This window comes from Bacillus rossius, chromosome 6 (assembly GCF_032445375.1).
Source record: "Bacillus rossius redtenbacheri isolate Brsri chromosome 6, Brsri_v3, whole genome shotgun sequence".
In the NCBI taxonomy this organism is placed as follows: Eukaryota; Metazoa; Arthropoda; class Insecta; order Phasmatodea; family Bacillidae; genus Bacillus; species Bacillus rossius.
The window spans coordinates 6,707,958-6,728,467 of record NC_086334.1 but is presented as its reverse complement, the minus strand read 5'-3'; the positions used below and the strand labels follow the sequence as shown (position 1 = coordinate 6,728,467).

Genomic DNA, 20,510 nt, shown 5'->3' with positions numbered 1-20,510 from the left:
ATTCAAACTTATGCTCCTCAAAATGTTACCACTTCCAGCGATGCACTGCCTTGTTGGTCTTTAACTGAACCTGTAACTCAGTTTAATCGTAGACCCAAGCTTTCTGTAATTGACTTTTCACTTGTTTTCACCGATAGATTGCGCGAGAGCGTAAATATAAGAAAAAATTTATACATGTATATAAAATACGGCCAACGGCTGAAAATTCACAGCTGCAAGTTACTGATCATCGCGCCCAATCACCGCATGATCAAGCACTGAGTTATGTATATATATATATATTTAATACTAGTAAATGAAAAAAAAATAATCAATATTTGTTTTTCGGTGTGGCGTTGACACAGTGGAAATAAATTGAGGCATCTTTAGCAGCAGTTGGAAAATGAACCTTTTCTTTCGTCGAAAAGAGCCTATTTTTAAGCGTAATAAATGAGTAGAGAGATTAATTAAAAAAAAACTAGTAAAATTAATGGAAATAACAAAAGAAAAAATGTGTATGATCCTCTGTTGTTTTTAAAAACAACAAATCAGTAGGCCGAAAATTTTCGGAAATCTCGCGTGTAGATCTGGTGCTGGGCTGAACCGCATAGATCTCTGATTTACCAAGTTTCTTAACCACCCGTACTTTTATTTTCCGAAAAAACCTCCGATACTGTAAAGTGGGTTGTATGTAGGCCAAAATGAATGCAAAGTAAAAAAAAATATATTTATATAATAGTTTAGAGGGACTCGAGACTCAAAGACACAGTCCTGCAAGAACCGCTGACAGTTTACCAAGAAGAGATATATGTATTTCTCGTGGCCAGGCAGCGCACATAAAACAGTTCCAATTCCAAAACACACACGTCTGCTTATTGTTCACACGCGGATCGCAGTCGCTGCGGCTCTTCGTCAACGCGCGTGTGAATTCCCTCGCGCGCGACAGTCGACGACTCAGCGCAGCAAGATCTGACCAACGCCCTGCTTGCTTCCTCGATAAATCACCGCCCCGCATCAATAAATGATATCCCCCCCCCCTGATACCCCTGAGGGGGGGGGGGGGGGGGGGTCTGCGCGCTCGCGTAACGTATGTTTGGGTGGGAAAGACATTTCAATATTTTCCCAGACTGCCCCAATCGAATAGCCCTTCAGCTCCGCGGCCATGTTGTGTGGGGCAGGGAAGGGGGGAGTACCTAGGGGAAGGCCCGGGTGACATGTTTATAGACTGCATGGGCCAGCGGGGCTCGTGAAATATTGACACTTTTATTTCCTCTTTCTGTCAGCGTGCCTCCCCCCTCCTCTTCTACACCCCCTGCAGACCCGGGCCTGTTTATTTACTAAGGGAGGGAATATCTAGTCCTCCCCCTTCTTTCCGTTGCTGGCCCCCCATATCTAGGCAATCAGCTCGGCACAACTTCCCGGCGAGGGGTGAGACGTACACTTCTTTCCAACTCGGTTACACCCTTAAAGACCATTCGCCGTTCGTACAGCATTTATTCTCTGCTAGGACCTCCAAATGATTCTTGCAATGTGGAAACATTGATTAAAAAAATATAAATGTTTTAAACTATTGCTGCTCACCTGTATGTCATAGAGAATCCTCGGAAACATAAAAAAAGGATGAATATGTAAACACACACAGAAAACAAGCCAATATCACCTGATTTCAAAAGTTAAATGCATAAACAGCATAGAGAATACCGTGGGAAGAATTGGTCGGAAAAACATCAAAGGGCAGATGAACACAGTGGCAAATAGCGTTTGAGTTTTCTCGAGGTACTCCCATTCAAAAATGCATTACTTCATTGCTCCAGCATACCTTGTTGTTTTAATTCGTGTAAGATTGATTGTGACGCGGATTTACATGTAAGAATTAAATAATGTTCCTGGCATGTTGCTCCTTAAAACACGGAATATCTTCCCCTTTACGGACTTAGCCGTTGACTTAAAAATCTTTAAGTAAAATGAATGTTCTCATTTTAAAGGTCTTGCCTTGTGGGGTACAATTTTCTCCTAAAGCGTCAGTATATAACAAAGGTCAGTCTACATATGCATGTACATCATATAATACTTAACTATTTATAATTTACACATTGTATTTTATTATTTCTCTATATTATGAGAAAAAAAGTATTATTTTTTTCAGATAGTCTAAAGAACCATTTAGGTGGTACAAATGACTTTTAATTACATCTGAAAAGTGCAGCAAATTGTTAGTTTCCTTCCTTTTACAGCTAAGTGGTTTCATTTTACGCAAGCAATTACGTTGCTGCCCTTAACACACGGCATGGAAGAATTTTACACGTTACATTTTCTCCAGTGCATCTAGGGTTACGGCACACTTTCCCCAGAGTTCTAAAAGTTAGTGTTGGGGGGGGGGGTTTCCAGGGAGCTATTTTATGTTCCACGGAAAGGCGGAGCGAGCAAAGTGCCTGGAAAAGTACACGCTTCCGAGGAGAATACAAGTAGGTGCTTCACAACTCTCCCGGGTTTATTGCCTCACAAGGCTATAAGAGTGACGATCTAGCACCAAAGTGCAGATAAGGGCAACATGACCAGCGCTGAGGCAGAAGCATCACCGGGACTCAAACCCACGTCCATAAGATACCTCCCGTGTGCCTTGTGCCATTTTAACAATACGCGAACCTTAAAGAACGGACGTCCATGGTAATTAACCATGTAATCTTTAGTTTTTGGGTTATAAAAAATGCAAAGCAATGGGATTATGTGCTGTTTTTATACGTAAATATAAACTTTATAAGCATTTAAAGCACAGGTTATTTCTAGCACTTAGCATGCTTGCATGATAGAAAAAAAATTAAGACCCAACTTGACTGAAATATTTAACAAAACATGTCTCTGACAAACTTGTGCTTAAACTTGCATGGGAAGTAGTAATGCATGATAGTTTAGGTAAATAGTTTACTGCATCACGCCATTTTATAAGATATAGCCTAAACAAAATTCCTGTTTGTTTTACTTTTAGTTAAAGGTCATGCTTTAAATTTCACGTGATTGGTCTGTATGTTCGTGGTACAGTCCAATAATTACGATATTATACAGCAGGTGATACGTTTTCACTCAGGGTGAAATTTATTTCCAAAGTATAAAGTGTTCTCGAGATAAAAGTATATTTATAAAGTAAATTGAAAATTCTTATTCGTAGGCGCATTCACGTGAATTTCATTTAGGTATAGGACATTACATATGTTTCATACTACTCAGGGATTGAACATAGGAGTTTTGTTCAAAATGTAATGGGATTTTTTTTTATTTCGCTGGTTGTATTAATCCGAATAGAACAATTTTTTTCGTTTTTATATTGGTAAACATGCGTGAAAAGTATCCCTTCATTGTTAGCCATTAGTGTTTTTTCTGCTGTCAAAAAAGATTAAAGCTGTTTTGGTACCATCGACGATTTTTTTTTTTGGTTTGTTTCAGAAAATAGATCGAGGAATTAGCATTAAATGTTGTTATGAGAGTAAAGTAAACATTGGAAATGTTTAGGAATGTTAAATATATATATATTTTTTTGGCGACAGGAGCACCCAGTTTTAGAAGAGGGCTCTGCTAATCCGAGAAACAAACGCAGGTCTCGCGCCAGCTAGAGAGGCTACCTGCAGAATGCCAGCGTGCGGCGGGAAGTCGCCAACCAGGGATATGAGTGTTGCAAAAATATTATTAAACGTTTCTAAAACATTAATACTCTTTATTACATTCTTATAACAGCATTTATACAAATTCTCTGATCCATTTTCTTAAACAAATAATTTGAGTAAGAAATCGCCGATGGTACTAAAAACATTTAACCTTTTTGACAGATGACAATAAACTTAACATTCAATATGGCTAACAATGAACAGATACTTTTCAGACATGTTCACCACCACAACCACGAAAAAAAAAATGCGTGGATCGGACTAATACAACCCGCGAAAATTGCACAATTCCCGTTACTCTTGGAACATACCTTGTAAATGACAACTCGTTTCAGCACGGTTGAATTTTTTTATTTTTTATATTTTGCAGTTTGTTTGGAAAGTTACTATTACAGACCCGTGGTTGATCTCATTTGCCGTGATTGCTTTGGAGTGAAGTTCTTTCCGAGCCAAGATACATAAAACGTGAAGTTCTTGAATGTGGTTTAGCGCGACTATGCCTCGGCTTCAATATAGAACCTCATACCCTCACTTTTAACGACTTCAGTCCTTAGGAGCAGTTGGTTAACCATTTTCGCAGGCATCCACGGCCATTGTCTGAAGTAGCTTGGCTTCTGGGTTGTGGCCGTGTCCTTGACGAACAATTAACTGACGTTTCGGTCGACATTGCAGTCGCCATCATCAGGGAGCAAGTTACCTACTGAGGTTCTTACAATTTATCCTGCCTTTATATACTCTCGCCTGAGGGGAAGGTTCTTCATGCTGTGGGCCAATCAGAGCCTTCCTTTCTTCTGGTTGGCTGGGCTGTTTTTGTCAATCACACAATTAGACAGATCGCCCCTGATTGGCAAAACCACCCAGCCAACCAGAAGAAAGGAAGGCTCTGCAGCCAATCAGGAAACATATTCCCTCTCAGGCGAGAGTATGTAAAGGCAAGGATAACTTGTAAGAACCTCAGTAGGCAACTGCTCCCTGATGATGGCGACTGCAATGTCGACCCCGAAATGTCGGTGAATTATTCGCCAAGGACGCGGCTACAACACAGAAGCCAAGCTGCTTGAGTTGATTAACCCACCGCCAAATAGCAATCTACGTTGTCTTTGGCGATGATCCCGCAAACATCGGGCAGGAGTCACTGGCACTCTCGTTTCACCCGAAGCGAGTCACTCCGGCTATCGTAGTGTCGGCAGTCTCCCCCACCCTTGCTCCCTCAGAGACACCGGATGCCATCTCGATACAAAACTCGCGTCAATGTTGCATGGCCGCTCGCATTTTTATGAAAATTCTATTTTCGGAGGAAACTGCGGGGATAGGGTCGGAGAGAGATGTTGGGGGCGGAAGAACGGGACAAGAGAGAGAGAGAGAGAGAGAGAGAGAGAGCGGGTTGGATGGTGAATATACTTATATATATATATATATTGTTGTTGTAAAGGATGTAGAGACGGAAAGAGCTCTCGGGGGCTACGCCCATCACTTGCGGGGGCGGCCGCGTCGTGTGTATGGCTGTCCTTTCCGCCCTCCCGGTTAGGGGGGGGGGGGTGGGTTTGCAGGATGTGGACGTGCGTGAATACCGCGGGACATTTCGCGCGCATGCAAATCCTCTCTCTCTCTCTCTCTCTCTCTCTCTCTCTCCCACCCCCCTCTCCCGTCCCGGCGCGGGCTATAAGCCCGTCAACTCTCGCAAACCCACTGCCATTAGTCCAGGCGCGCACGCTCTCTCCGGTTTGTGAAACGCCTGTAAAGTACCCATGAAACATTCACGCACCCGGTATCATTATCTGGCGGCGGCGCAGCCTAGCTAGCGCGCCAGCCCAAACTGCTGCGTGGTGCGAATCGAGCGACAAATTTCGAGTATCAATGCGCGAACGAAGTTTTTTTTTTTTTTTTAAACGCCTAAATGAACGCCGAGTATCAGACTTCAAATGCTGCTAGCCCATTAGCAAATACCTGATTGCAAGCTGAGCAGCAATCATCTGCTCATTTACTGAATGGAAAAAAATTCTGATGCCACAGATGCCTTATTCCAAAGTAAAGTAAATTAAAGTAATTAAGTGACCGTAAGTCCAAACGTGAGATATTAAATTAAGTTGTGTGAGCACTGATGCCAGTTGATTAAGTCTCTGAAATATGATTGTGAATAATCGAAACTCTGTTACGATTTTTACATTGTCAATCAAAGGAAAGTCTCTAAACACTGTCGTGTGTTTAATTTCAATTGGCGGTTTATGGGAAAATATTCCGTGATTACATTTAAACGTATAATAAAGTTACAAATAAGTCTAAGAAAAATGACAATTCTTGTACTTTCCTGGCTTTCTAAACGTAAAAATGTCAGACTGAATATAATGTGCGGGGGAGAAGATGCCTAAATATTGTGTATTATGTCCAGAGCAAAATTATTTTTAAAAAATTTCACATTCACTTTGTTTCATTTTTAGTCAAGAACGAAGTCATAAGTGACTGACACACACAAACACACACACACACGAGGAAAACTGGAAAAATAATTGGTCAAGATCTATAGTTAGGAAAAATTCCACCAAATGCCAAGTGTGATTTCGAGTAACCAATGACTGCTCAAGTCAGAATGAATGTACTTGGATTCAAACATGGATCCTCAAAATCTATAGTCCAAGGTTTCACCATGGCACCATTTTTAAATGCGATGAAAATCACAAAAGAGCTGATCTTGACCCTTTTACGACTTTTTATTGTTTTTCGTTTGTTTTATTTCACAATTATTTTTCGCATCTACATGATTTTTTCCGTGACGAATTTAAACAATAAAAATCTTACACTCATGACTTAATATAAAGTAATATTTATTGTATAAGTTTTAGGTGTTATTTTTAAAGTTCTTCGTAATACGGACATCCGGGACTTGCATAGTATTGATTGTGTGTGTAGGTCGAGTGAAGGAAAACAGGGACTATTTTCTCTGGCGCACGAATTCCGCAATGCGCGGAGTCACTTGTAAGTAGAGACCGGAAAAATTCGCGGATTCATTTCTTGATAGGCTGAAATTCAAACATGTGTACAATTCTGCTGGTTCTGCTATTGGCTCGCAGTTTTAACTGGAGCTCTCTGGGCCAATGAGAGACTATCGACCAAAGAAGCGTCGAATCACAAGCTACCCAGTGGAGACGCCTCACAATTTAGTACCCGATGAACACGCGTGTTTACTTGAGAAATGCAGAGGATAATGGAGGCTCTCCTAGGGGTCATTAAATCCGTGAATTTTTCCGGTCCCTACTTGTAAGACATGACGCGAACAGGGCGCTCGGAAAATGCACCAGCCGTGCAAGACCGCATGTTGGCACGTGAAGCGTTTTCAAAGCATAATTTACGATCGCGTGAGTCGTCTCGCGAGCGGGCATGCTACGAGGCGAAATTGGCGAATAAGTGGATCTGCAATTAGCTGGTTATAGCGGTTGCGTTCGTCGTGAATGATCAACTAGGGACCGGAAAAATTCGCGGATTCAATGACCTCTAGGATAGCCTCCATTGTCCTCTGCATTTCTCAAGTAAACACGCGTGTTCATTGGGTACTAAATTGTGAGGCGTCTCCACTGGGTAGCTTGTGATTCGACGCTTCTTTGGTCGACAGTATCTCATTGGCCCAGAGAGCTCCAGTTAAACTGCGAGCCAATAGCAGAACCAGCAGAATTGTACACATGTTTGAATGTCAGCCTATCACGAAATGAATCCGCGAAATTTCCGGTCTCTAATTGATCCCCTGTTGAACCCATCTTGTACGACGGGAAAGGCATCTCCAGGTACGTCTGTAATTTTACAGCCTCTCTGTATGGCTCATCGCTGCAATTAATGCCCTTCGGATCTTCGAGTCAGTGACCGCCCAGTCCCTATAGAACCTTCAGCAAGATGTTGCCCGAGAGTGCATTCACTTGCCGAAGTTTAGGTGAATTTTACGTGCACGTAATTTTTTTTTGTGTGTGTAAATTTTCCGCGGCAAATTTTTTTAAGGAGGTTCATGTTCGCGTTAAACAGCGGGACTCGATTAAGACCATTTTTTTTAAACTTTTGCTTTTGTATTGGCCATTGCTAGAAAACTTTTCAAAATTTGCTGCTCACACGTCTGATTATAAATTTTAAAACTTTTGTTTGAACTATAATTAGTACCAAGTACCAAGTACAAAAATTGAATAAACTTTTTTTTTAGTTTCATATAATTTTACTTAGTTTGGTGATAATGTATTTAATCCGGAATTGCTTGGCTACTGGGTTGTGACCGCGTCGAAGGCGAATAGGTATATCACAGACGTTTCGGCTGACATTGAAGTCGCCATGATCAGGTAGCAGCTGAAGATGGCGAAGGTAACGTTGACCGAAACGTCAGTGATATCTTTGACTTCGCCGCGGCTACAACCCAGAATCCAGGCAATTCTAGACGATGGACGCGAAAACCAGTGATCTTTGCTAATATATTTAGTCGTTGGTTTTACCTTTATTTTCCTTCAATATATATAAAATGTTTTCTTACTATAAAAGTAGCCATGCACTGGTCGCTAAGTAATTAATGTTGACTGTATTAAACCTTAATCTTTTTATGAATTTAATTTTAAGAGTTAGTATAATATTATTTTTTCTGGCCTTTAATTTTAAGTTCTTCAAGTTGTAACAAATGGAAGGTGATTTCAAAGTACAAACCAACCAACCACAAGAGGTTAATTGTATTTATGTGGTTTTGGATTTGTGCTCGTATTAAAAGCACCAACAAAGTTAACTACCACTTTTCTTTTTTATATGCCTGCTAACATTTACTTCTTGGTCCTTCTTAAAGTTTGTTGTTTCTCTGCTAATGCCTTTTTTTTTTGGGTTTGTGAGCTTGGAAATTATGAGCAGTTGTAATGATCGCGGCGAGTCAAGAGCGTGTCGTTTTATCAACTTCATTTCATCATGTTTTTGTTGCCGCGTGTAAGTGTGACTGTTCCTAGCAAGTCATGGGGACTGTCACTGCCTCCTGTCGTCACAGGGTACAGTGACATTATTTCTCTTGAAAATATTAGAAATTATTTATGCTTGAAATTGATATTTTTTTTTGTAAATAACTATACATAATGTAAGTTCTGTTTGGTAAATCCAATTATAATCTGCAAGGCATTAAAATAAAATAAATGTCAGCCAATTGATATTGTGCTATTATTTGTTTAAAACTGAGGAACTGTGAACAAAAAAACCAGGTCAGTGACATTTAGGACAAAAATTGAGTTCGCCAGTCCATGCAAAAATATGTTTTAATAAAAAAAAAACACTAGGGATTTCACACAGCAGTCAAGTAATATACCTATACAAACTCAATAATATTTTTTATCATAATTATGTTTACATTTACCACAACCAGCTTTTTCAGGTTTCAAATCATAAACATGGTGTCTGCTTATAAATAAGTATAAACAATAATAACACCTGTAACACTGGCTTATAATTTAGAGCGCAATGCTAGACTTAATAGACATTTCTTCTTGAAATGACGAAATGTAAAATTATATCTCCAACGTTATCCACGCCGTTATTTTTCGTTGATAAACCTTCAGTTCACGTAATAATGACACTTAGTCACGAAAATCGAGTTCGTAAAGGATTAAAAACAAGTCTTGAGGTTTTGTCGAGCCATAAAATTTATTGACAGATTCCTTCTGCACGTTGTGACGACATATTCAAACATGCAACATGGTGGGGTGTAATTGATGTTGTTTATTTATTTAGAGTTCATTTGTTTCGCCTTCTCTTAAACTGGAATAATACACCTGAAAAAAAGGAATATTTTCAACAATAAACGATAAAAAAATTCCTGGTTGAGTGCAAGGGGAAGCCTTCTTTTCACAGACGAGAGAGCCAAACGCCCGATCGTGCATCTTTGGTTTTTTTTTTTTGGTTCATTGTAAAAGGTTATGTTAGCTACATTATAAATACTTTAAAACATAGTGGACGGTTGATTTAGTTAGGACAGCTACATTAGAGATACTCTGTAATCATGTAAACGGTTTCCTAGCCCTGGATAGCTACAAATTAAAAAGTTATTTGCTAAGCAACCATAAAATGATTTTACAGTATTTTTAATGCAGCTATACTTACCTAATATAACCAACCATCCAGAATGTTTTAAAGTATTTACAATGTAGCTAACCTATCCTAATCGACCGCAAAATTTAATGCCACACCGGTTTACACAATGAGATAGAACGAAAAAAAAGAAAGCGAGCATGAACTTCGGGGAACTTCGGGTGTGGCTCTCTCGTCTGTGAAATGAAGGCTTCACGTGCAAGATGGCGTAATAAGGCTTCTTATTCTTCTTTTCCCCCTCGGTGGCCTCGGCGACCGGCGACAGCCAGAGTGCCGCGGAGAGGAACGGGCATGTATTGGGTTACGCCGCCGTGTTATTCAATTCGCGCCGCCGCGGGCCGGGGGAGGAATCCAAAGTAGCTGATCGATGGCTCGGTCGCGCGGAAGGAATTCATTCCACGCGGCGAGAGGACTCGATCACGTGGTTAGCCCCGGAGAGCAACGCCATTCCCCCCTCCCCTGCTCTCCCCCGGGTCAGGTACTGCCGCTCTCGTGTCTGGCCCGTAGACTGAACATGTACGTACAGGTGACTCAATTACGACCGGCGAAACCCTGGAGTCATTCGTGCAGTTCGGAAGCAACAACTGTACTTTGTTAACATTTCGTGAAGAATCTTACGCTCGGGAAATATTTTAAATTGCTTTTTTTTTTTGACGTGACAACGTCTAATAAATCGATGAACGCCGGCTGCACGCACTAAAAAGGATTACTCATTGTCCCATTGCGAACATTGTCCCGTTACGCTTTGTCCCGTTACGCTTTGTCCCGTTACGCTCTTTGTACGGTTGCGCCGCATTTATCTCTCTTCCACTCGATTGGAACAACCATCGATTTGACTTTTTCGAGGCACATTAAACTTGAAACACTCCCATTCGTTTCCTACTTTTCCTATCATCGTCCTATCCTTAACAGAATAACACAGATTGGAAGAAGTTAAATAGCAAACATGTATAAAAGTTATAGTTAAAATAATCTCTTCGTTAAAGTAATAAACATATTTGAATTAATGAGTGCAAATAAAAGTAAATTTATCAATTAAATTGTAGATTTAATTTCACTCCTTTGTATCCATAAAAAATAGTGTTAATTCAATAAAAATAATTCTATTTTATTCTTAAAATTATGCAATCATTTCATCAATGTTTTCTTATGACGTTGTCACGTTCAACTATCGTCCATAAACCGACTTTACAGACAACCAATTAATTTTCCTATTTTTGACGTGATAACGTCTTATAAATCGATGAACGCCGGCAGCACGCACGAAAAAGCATGACTCATTTTCACGTTCCTCCTGAGCCGAGCGTGCAAAGAACCGGACAACCACCGTGCGAGAAAAACCTTCTATTATATCAAACAGGTTAAGGCGGGTTTTTTAAAAGCAGCAATTAAAAAAAAAATTTGATATGATGTCATCACGTAAAATTATCGTCCGTAAACCAACTTTACAGACAACCCACCTTTTTTTAACTACACACACATCTATAACCCCTAATAATTACAGAACTACGGAGGTCACATTATAATTTTTGTTAATGTGTTAGTTTTTCTGTGAAACAAAAGTAATTCATACGATTGTGTAAATTGTTTTACACGAAAAAAATCTTGCTGATAAAAATATTGTCTCAAATGAAGAATAAAACCCACTTGTGTGAGGTTAACAGCCGAAAATAAATAGCACCAAAAATGGCCACCAAAGTAACAAAAAAATGGGTGCGTGTACTTAAGTACGCGCGTGAGAAGTTATACTTCTTTGGCATCATTAAAAAATAGTTTTTAATTGCATGCAAATAATTCTCCATGGTAGCGTTATTCTCCATGGTAGCGTTAAACGTTTAACGCAACCTTGTTGGAAGTCGCATTAGAAGTATAACTTTAAAAGAATGGTGTTACGCGATGGCAAAAGTAACTACTGGCTACTCATTAAAACCTTTTGTGTAACTCAGCCAAAGAACTGTTAAATTCCCAAGGACTCACTAACATTTCTCCTGCAGTGTTCAGTCAGTTTTTCCACCCCGCATCTCGCGAAGATGCGGGCGTGTGCCTTGGGGAGGTTGTTCCAAAGTAGTCGCCACTGTTCTCCGCGAGGGGGAAACTTAAATAATTCATCAGTTACAGAAACGTCATTAAAATTGCAGAGCAGCAGGCGGTTGATGGCCGGGGATGCGAGAGGGGGCAGGGGTGTGGGAGGAAGTGGAGGGGGAAGCCAGCCGTAAGCCCCTGCTGCTGCAACTAGGGCTACCAACTCCATCTTTTCCCAACGGACATTTCCCGTCCGTTTCCCCCCACTCTGCCGCGGTTTCCAAGAATTTCTGAAAAATCAGAAATTATGTTCAAAAGTAGGTTGTATGTTATATTTCAATAGCAACGGTAGGGCATTTATTAAAGAAAAAAATAAATAATTAAGTTTATTTTAAAACAGCGTGGTATCATTCTCATTTAATGACAAATCAATATTTTCGGCATTAATTTAGATTAATCAGATCCTGAATTGGATTGAAAATACAAACATGAATTGCAATTTTCAATGCAGCTAAGTCAGCATGCTTTATTACCGATTGCATTTAATTACTAATGAAGTAATATAACTGCGTGGTAAGACATTGACTTGTATTTCATTTCGAATCCCAGTCAAAAAGGTTTTTTTTTTTTAAATCAATGCTAAAAATAATAGGCTTTCTTGCAATATGCCGTATCGAAAACGTTCCCCAATATCCATGTTTTTTTTTGTAGCTGTGTGTGTCAGTTTCAAAATGACTCGGTGTTGATGAGAAAATTAAGTCAACTATAGACAAATTTAACATTTTTATTGGCGTATTACACGCACCATATTTGTAAAACGGTGTAGAACTTATAGTTATGTATAACTGTAATTAAAACCAAGAATATTATGCTTACTTATGTATACGAAATGTCGAGTAAGTATGTATAAGTTCAAAATTTATGCGAAGTTTCTTCAGTTTTTCAAACGGTTTCAAACATTACATTTTTTGATGGGTATCATATTATCTCTCGGTATACGGCATTTGGTAATAGCGATTTCGTGAATATAACGGAAGTTACATGGGACGGAAATGTGTAACCACTGTGCTGCCATCTGTGGCGGATGGCACGAACCAAAGATCACGAAAGATAAAAGAAAACTATATAGTATTAACTGCTTAATTGATTTGAACAAGAGGGGGAGTATTTTAATAACATAACTCGACGAAAATAGGTACAAAGTAAGGGTTTTGTATTTTTTCAAGTATTTTTTCACCTTTTATCATAGCCGTTTAACATTTCGCTCTGCAAATGGAACGATTCGATAGTCGACGTAGCTGCTAAAGCAGCGGATTCTGAAGGCGGGTGCGGCAACTACTTGTGATTCGCGTCCGGAAATTTATCTTAAAACACAATTCGCGTACGTTCGTCACGCTTGGCATTATTGAAGTGACAACGTCTAATAAATCGATGAACGCCGGCTGCACGCACGAAAAAGAGTCCCGTTACGCTGTGTCCCGTTGCGCTCATTGTACGCTTGCGCCGCATCTATCTCTCTTCCACTCGATTGGAACAACCATCGATTTGACTTTTTTGAGGTACATTAAACTTGAAACACTCCCATTCGTTTCCTAATTTTCCTATCATCGTCCTATCCTTAGCAGAATAACACAGATTGGAAGAAGTTAAATAGGAAACATGTATAAAAGTTATAGTTAAAAAAATAAACTCTTCGTTAAAGTAATAAACATATTTGAATTAATGAGTGCAAATAAAAGTATATTTATCAATTAAATTGTAGATTTCATTTCACTCCTTCTTTGTATCCATACAAAATAGTGATAATTCAATAAAAATGATTCAATTTTATTCATAAAAGTATGCAATCATTTCATCAATGATTTGTTATGACTTTGTCACGTTAAACTATCGTCCGTAAACCGACTTTACAGACAACCATTTTTATTTTAAAAATAGAATTCCACTTTTTCAGATGCGCATTGGTCAATATTACGTTCGTCGGGTTTCACTTGTTTGGACAACCAGTACTTCTCTCTGTATGTAACCGATGTACTTACTGTTTATTTTCATTACGGGCATGCAGCAGATGTACACGAGCTTCAAGTCTAGAACCAGATGACTCTGAGAAATAATGGCGGCTCGACAATATATGTTTTTTTTTTTGACGTGATAACGTCTTACAAATTGACGAAACGCCGTCTTGCACGCACGAAAAATAAATTGTCACGTTTTCGCCTTAGCCGAGCGTGCAAGAACCGGCCAACCCACCGTCAGAGAAAATCTTCTATAATATACAAACAGGTTAAGGCGTTTTTTTTTTAAAACTAATTGTTCGTGATTATTATTTAAACAAATTATTTAAATTAAATTTTGCAAAAAAAAACTGTAATTAAAAAAAGTATGCAATTTTTCATGAATGTTTTGTTATGACGTTATCACGTAAAATTATCGTCCGTAAACCGACTTTACAGACAACCCTCCCTTGGAGGGGGGAGTCTTTGGAGCCGGGCCTCGCTGGACGAGATGCGACCTCGGGTCGAAAGGGGGTCACCAGGGGTCGACGAGGAAGGTATAGGTGGTGGTGAGGAGGGGCACTGACCTTTCTTCCGGCGGTCAATGCTGATGCCCTGACCGTCCTCCCGCCGCCACATGAGCTTGGGGGCCGGGAAGCCGTCTGCCCTGCACGTCAGCGTGATGTTCTGGTTCTCCCTGACGGCCACCGACGACGGGGTGCTCTCCTCGTCCAGGATGTTGGGCGGCACTGCGGACAACAGTCGCCCTTTCACCCTCACGCGTCTCCCGAGCGCCAGAGGGTGTTTTGCAACCGAACCTCACACAAGCTGTCCGGACGACGCTGGGCATAAACGCAAACAGCGACAGCGGCAGAAGTACCAAAAATAAGCATTTTTTTTTCTCGTACAGGAACACACATCCGTAGACGAAACCCTGCAAAGTTACATGCGTGAACAATAGGAAGAAAATTATAATTTCGCGACCTACGAGGCACTGCACCTGAGAAGAAGCACCATCGTAGCGCAGTGACATTTCAAGCTCGAAAGTGTAATTTTTTGAAGTTATACTTCTAATGCGATTTCCAAAAAGGTTGCGTTAAACGTTTAACGCTCCTGGGGAGGGGGAATATAAAGAGAGAGAGAGAGCGAGAGTGAATGCTATTGTAAGGAACTAAGTAGAGAGTAAGAAAAAAATAATGATCCTGACAGTTTGTAGTGTCACCATATTTTTTTAAATTTTCAGTACCCTTTTTATATATTAAAATTTAAATTGCAGAAAAAAATCATGTTTCATAGACACATAAATAGCGAGTGTGTGTCATTTCTTTATGTCCACGAGGTCTCGCCGCGTCAATTTTCTCCTTGGGGCGAACCCGTCCACTTAGTTAAATAAACAGCTTTTATCGTTGAATGATTTCATGATTTATTTCATGAAAATCTGCTCTCATAAAAAAGTTAGTTTTATAGACATTCAATAGGTCTATCTATCTCTCTCTCTCTCTCTCTCTGAAAATCAATCTATTAATCGTTACAAATTTATTTCCTTTATTTTTTTAGTTTGATTTGATACAATATGATTTCACTAAAAATCAATTTCTACCCCTTCCTATTTTCATTTTCACATTACGAAGTTTCACTTCTTCCGCGCGGAGGGTATCCACGCACTATTTTTGCATGCAATTAAAATTTTTTTTAATGATGCCAAAGAAGTATAACTTCTCAAGCGCGTACCTAAGTACACGCACCCATATTTTTAACATCTTTGAAATTTCTTGGGAAAATTGGGCAGTATCTGTAAACTTTGAAACTTCACAACGCTTATTTTACTGTGTTGGAAAGAAAAAAAATATATATATTCGCTTGAAAAGCCAGTGTCACGTATTCATTTCGAAAGTCTTCACGTTAGGAGCTAAATGTCGTAAGTTGCAGAGGTAAATTTCTCTAAATGAAAAAGTATAATAATTTGAACTTTGGATGACGTGTCCTTATAACTCTTAAAATGCGTTCCATTATATTCATACACTTGGAATCAATCTTTGACGACATACATTTTCACGAACTCACGAAAGTTAACTTTATCGTTGCCTGGAATACACTTACCAACTGAAAAACGTGAAAGCATTGGTTTATTCATGTTTGAAACTTTCCATTTACGCAAAAAGAAACGCAAACAAAAACAAGAAAAAATTTAAGTTGTAATTATATTTAACCTATTTTTGACACTAATACCTAGTTAACGACAACGATTTAAAAACGGCGTGAGCGCACTGACAAAATGTAATTTATTTTATGGAATTTTAAGAATAAGTTAGTAATTGAGTTACTACTGATGTGAGTTGACTTTCGCGTCAGCTCAAGATTGATGCTAAAGGGATGCTGTTTTTGTTCACTACACGCTAGATGACAGCGTTAAGACTGGGACCGTGTGAATTAACACGTCTTTGCAGCACAACACGACACGAAACGACATGCGACATGGCTATTACCCAGCGCCCCGTTTTTTTACCCTGCAGTTAATGTGTCCAGCGTCCCATGGGAGGGGGGGGGGAGGTGTTGAGAGTGGGGAGGAATATGTTGGATTGGGGGGGGGGGGGGGGAGAACAAGCTCGTCCCAATTCCGTTGATCTAAAAAAAAACCTTTATGATTATAGGCATTGCCCACCGTTGCAAGCACACGGTAGACGATAAGCAGGCGAGCGATGGATGACTGACGCAATTCAAAACCAACCGCCGTGTGCCGAACGGCCTTTGATATCAATACATCCGAGTTTCACACGAGTGATGATCACAGCGCAAACACGCGTGTGGTGTGCGGTTCAGCACATAGCCCGAAACTAATTATTTCAGACTACTTCGGCCCAGAGGGGATGATGGAAGTAATTAGGTCACTGTGGATCTCCCGAGTTGACCGCGCACTATTTATAACAAGGATTCCACCCGCTAGCCTCCACCCGCGGAAGGAACGAAGACGCCACGTTCTGACACAGTTTTAATTCGTTTGTGGCGTGTTGCGGTCACATTAACACTCCAGGGATAAGCCGTGTTGCCTGCGAACAACACCTCGTCACTAGCGTGTTTTTTCCGCCACGTGCAGCGGCTATCAGCCGCGCGGAGGGAAAGAAAAAATTTTTTTTTGACGTGATAACGTCTTATAAATCGATGAACGCCAGCTGCACGCACGAAAAAGTGTCACGTTCTGCCTGCGCCGAACGTGCAAGAACCGGCCAACCATCGTGCGAGAAAATCTTCTATAAGATCAAACAGGTTAAGGCGGGCTTTTTAAAAGCAGCAGAGCCAATAGCAGAACCAGCAGAATTGTACACATATTTGAATTTCAGCCTATCACGAAATGAATCCGCGAATTTTTCCGGTCTCTATCTATAAGCCATGCGGGTTCTGACTGACGCTATGCCCAGGCGGAGTTCGCATCCCCCCTCCCCCGTGACTATAGTCCGTCGGACGTCTGAGGCGGTGTGTTTCCCAAGAGTGGAAGTTAGGCTGGAGCTGGAAGGCGCCTCTGGGCTCGAGGAACCAGAAGGTAGCTGGTGGTCGCAGCGGCTGAGCGGGAGGGTGGAAGGGGTACGTGTTTTGGACAGGCGTCGCTGCGATCAATCATCGCTGTTGCCGAAAACCCCTTCCCTTCTCGCGCGGAGGCGAGCAGATACCCTGGGGGGTGGAGGGAGGTCAGCGGTCCAATGAGCGCCGCGAACATGATGTAGCTCGTCACACGGTCGGCCGGGACTGGAAGCCCGTGTCGACACAGACGCCGCGGTACAGTCTGTTCACGCGCCCAGAATCAACACGGACAATTCCGCGTTTCAATTGACCTTGTAGGTCGGCTCCACGACATGCTTGTAATCGGCCTTCTCAAACAAAAATAATCCTACACACATTTGCAAACAATTTATGAACGAAGAGAGCACTATGCATTGCGATCGATATTATTAAGTTAACGCCAATCCTTTGACGTGGCCGAAACCACCGTTTCTAGTCTTCAATAAAAATTTAAAAATATACTTTTCGGCAAAGCCTACTTTTTTTTATTTCTGGAAATATTTTGGAAACTTTTAAAAACTTCTGGAACATTTTAAGAACTTAATGTACATGACAAACTATATGTTCTCCAGTATTACAAAACGTTCTATTAAACGTAGAACAGCTTAGAAAGAATTCCATATTATGCCAACTAATGCAGTTATTCAAATTTTGTACCCTTGAAAACTATTTTTCATCCCTTGTGATATTAAAGTGGTGGTATAAAAATTAATTTGGACCAAGATTTAGGATAAAATTAAAATGGTTTAAAATAAATTCGAACAAATTTGATTCGAAGGATGTTTTGAATTTTTTGTTTTTATTTTCAAACCCTGTTTTTACGGTATTAATTTATTTCATAAAACATTGTTTCAGTCAAAGTTTAGGATTCAAACAGTAAAGTAAAAAGGATTTGATAATATACTTTAAACAAAGTATTGATTCTTTACCATTACCATTTTAAGAGAATAAAGTTCTTAATGGTCTAAAACTTCCAGTGTTACTTATATGATATGACTAAACGTATTTCCAACGTGTGGTACAATTGCACAAGAAGCTCAAAGATTGAGTTGTTGGAATTTCAGTCCGTTAAAAAAAATACATCCGCCCCATACATCCTGTAAAATTCGTTTTAATATTGAGATTGTACATGTATAAAGCCCCAAATTTTTTTTATAACTCTTTATAATTCGAAACACAATCTAAGGCACTGCGTTTTGATGTGAAGCTGGTCTGGAAATCCTTTCTTTAAAAACTTCCGCGCCCTCAGCTATAAATCAAGTTGTCCAGGGATACCCTCTTGCCACGCGTAGCGGCCGCGAGAACACTCCGCGAGAAACCAATTTCTGGAGGTTGGCAGTGCCGGCGTCCCTACAGCCAGAAGAGAGGGGGGGAAAGAGGGGGGGGGGGAGACTCGGCTCTGCTGAGGTTGCGAGCCGGTGTTCTCCGAGGAAGAGAATAACTCCGGAGCCAATAAATCATCCCCTTAATTTAGGTCGTCTGCATCCTTCTTCTCCCCTCCTCTCTGTCCCTCCTCCACCCAAGGAATAACCCTTCTTGCACTTGGACGCCACCAGCACCGCGGATTGACGGACTGCCGGCGTCTCGACGCTGTTGGGACGCCAAAGGGAAATTAGTCGCTCGAGAGCACACGCTTGCTGTCTGCTGTTGTTTAAGGCCCCCGCCTACCGGGGCACACATACGGTGAGCATAGCTTCATGAAAAAGAACGTGATTTGAAATCTACTCAAGATATCCGGTTGGGGTCTGTTTACGAAAAGCATTTAAGAGTTCGCTGAGGGCCATAAGGATTTTATTTTCCAGATTAAGTTTTTAAACCGTACTTTCAGGAGAGCTAAATTGACTAAATTGCGTGTTTTCAGAGTAATTTTTAGACGTAAAACAACCCGTAAACATTCTTGAAAGTACTTAAGGGACTGGCATTACACCTTAAACTCAATTTCTTCGCCATATCATGTTACTGCCACCTCTCAAAATGAAATATTTCTCCTATGCAAGACGAGAAGACTGCGCACCAGTTCAGAGCCTTGCGCTTAGAGGTGACACTGCGCTAGAGATACCAGAGAGCGTCGCTCTTATCATCCCGCCTCACTGACACATACACCCCTGACGAGGTGGGTCCCTTAAACACGGGCGTATGTTCTGAGTTACCTCTGACGAGTATCTTTGAAACCACTGTCATGATTCACTAGTAGAGACCGGAAAAATTCGCTGTTTTATTTCGTGATATACTGGAATCCAAATGTGTTTAACCTTTTGCTGCTTCAGTGATTGGACCACAGGTTGTCTGAAGGAATCAGAGCCAATGAATAATCCTCAACGAAAGAATTATCGAATCAAAAGCATCCTAGTTAATAGTTGTCACGAGTCAGTGGCCAATGAGCGGATGTAATTTGTCCGAGTGCATAGAGGATCTTGGAGTCCATCCTGTGGGCCATTGAATTCGCGAATTTTTCCGGTCCCTATTCACTAGTAATGATACACAAGTTTCACGGGGGCGATTTCGTTCCAAGCTATCAATAAAATCCTTCCCAAATGTGGACATTTTAGTTACTATATTGGTTGATATTTTTTGTGAGGTGCTTGGTTCCAACGGCTATCTAGATTTTCTTTCATTTTCTTAGGACAAATTTATATATTGGTGGCCCAGAAGTCATATTAATGAAAAAAATTATTTTTTTTGAAGTCTGCAATGACCACATTAATTATTTGAATTCTGGTGGATATACATATTATGAGAAACCACATTTATTCATTGTAAAATAAAATCTACGCATTTATAGAGATTAAGGTCGCTTAAGGTTACTTGAAGCACAGCACAATTAGGGCAATCCGAGAAGGAACCAGCCTTGACAAACAGCTAGGAAGCATTCCCGGAACAATTTTGGAAATAACCTGGAATAGTTTTGGGAAACTATGGAAAACGTAGATTCCTGTACTGTAATTCGAGCGCAGGTTCTTCCGAATGTGAGTTCAATATTTTAAAATTGTGCCATCTCATTTCGGTATTTCGTGTTATGCTGAAGTGATATCTTAGCGTGGTCACATAACTGTAAGCCCAAATCGTGAAATCCCGTTTATTTATAGTGACTCACAAGTAGAAAAAAATATTAAAAAAATACAAAAGACTTTACCGAACAAAATGTATTACGGGAATGTGAAAATATTTAAGAAAAGCCATGCAAGTTTGTCAACTTTTAAGGAGTATAAACTAAGTT

The 20,510-nt window shown here is 40.3% G+C and overlaps 1 protein-coding gene across 1 annotated transcript in view; it reads right to left on the bottom strand.

Moving 5' to 3' along the window:
* The window catches only part of LOC134533376 (lachesin-like), a 120,697-nt gene that overhangs the window by 59,677 nt on the left and 40,510 nt on the right, over positions 1 to 20,510 (bottom strand). Inside the window, exon 4 of the mRNA XM_063370897.1 lies at positions 14,326 to 14,487. Coding sequence (XP_063226967.1) covers positions 14,326 to 14,487 — 162 coding nt within the window. The remainder of the gene's footprint in view (positions 1 to 14,325; positions 14,488 to 20,510) is intronic.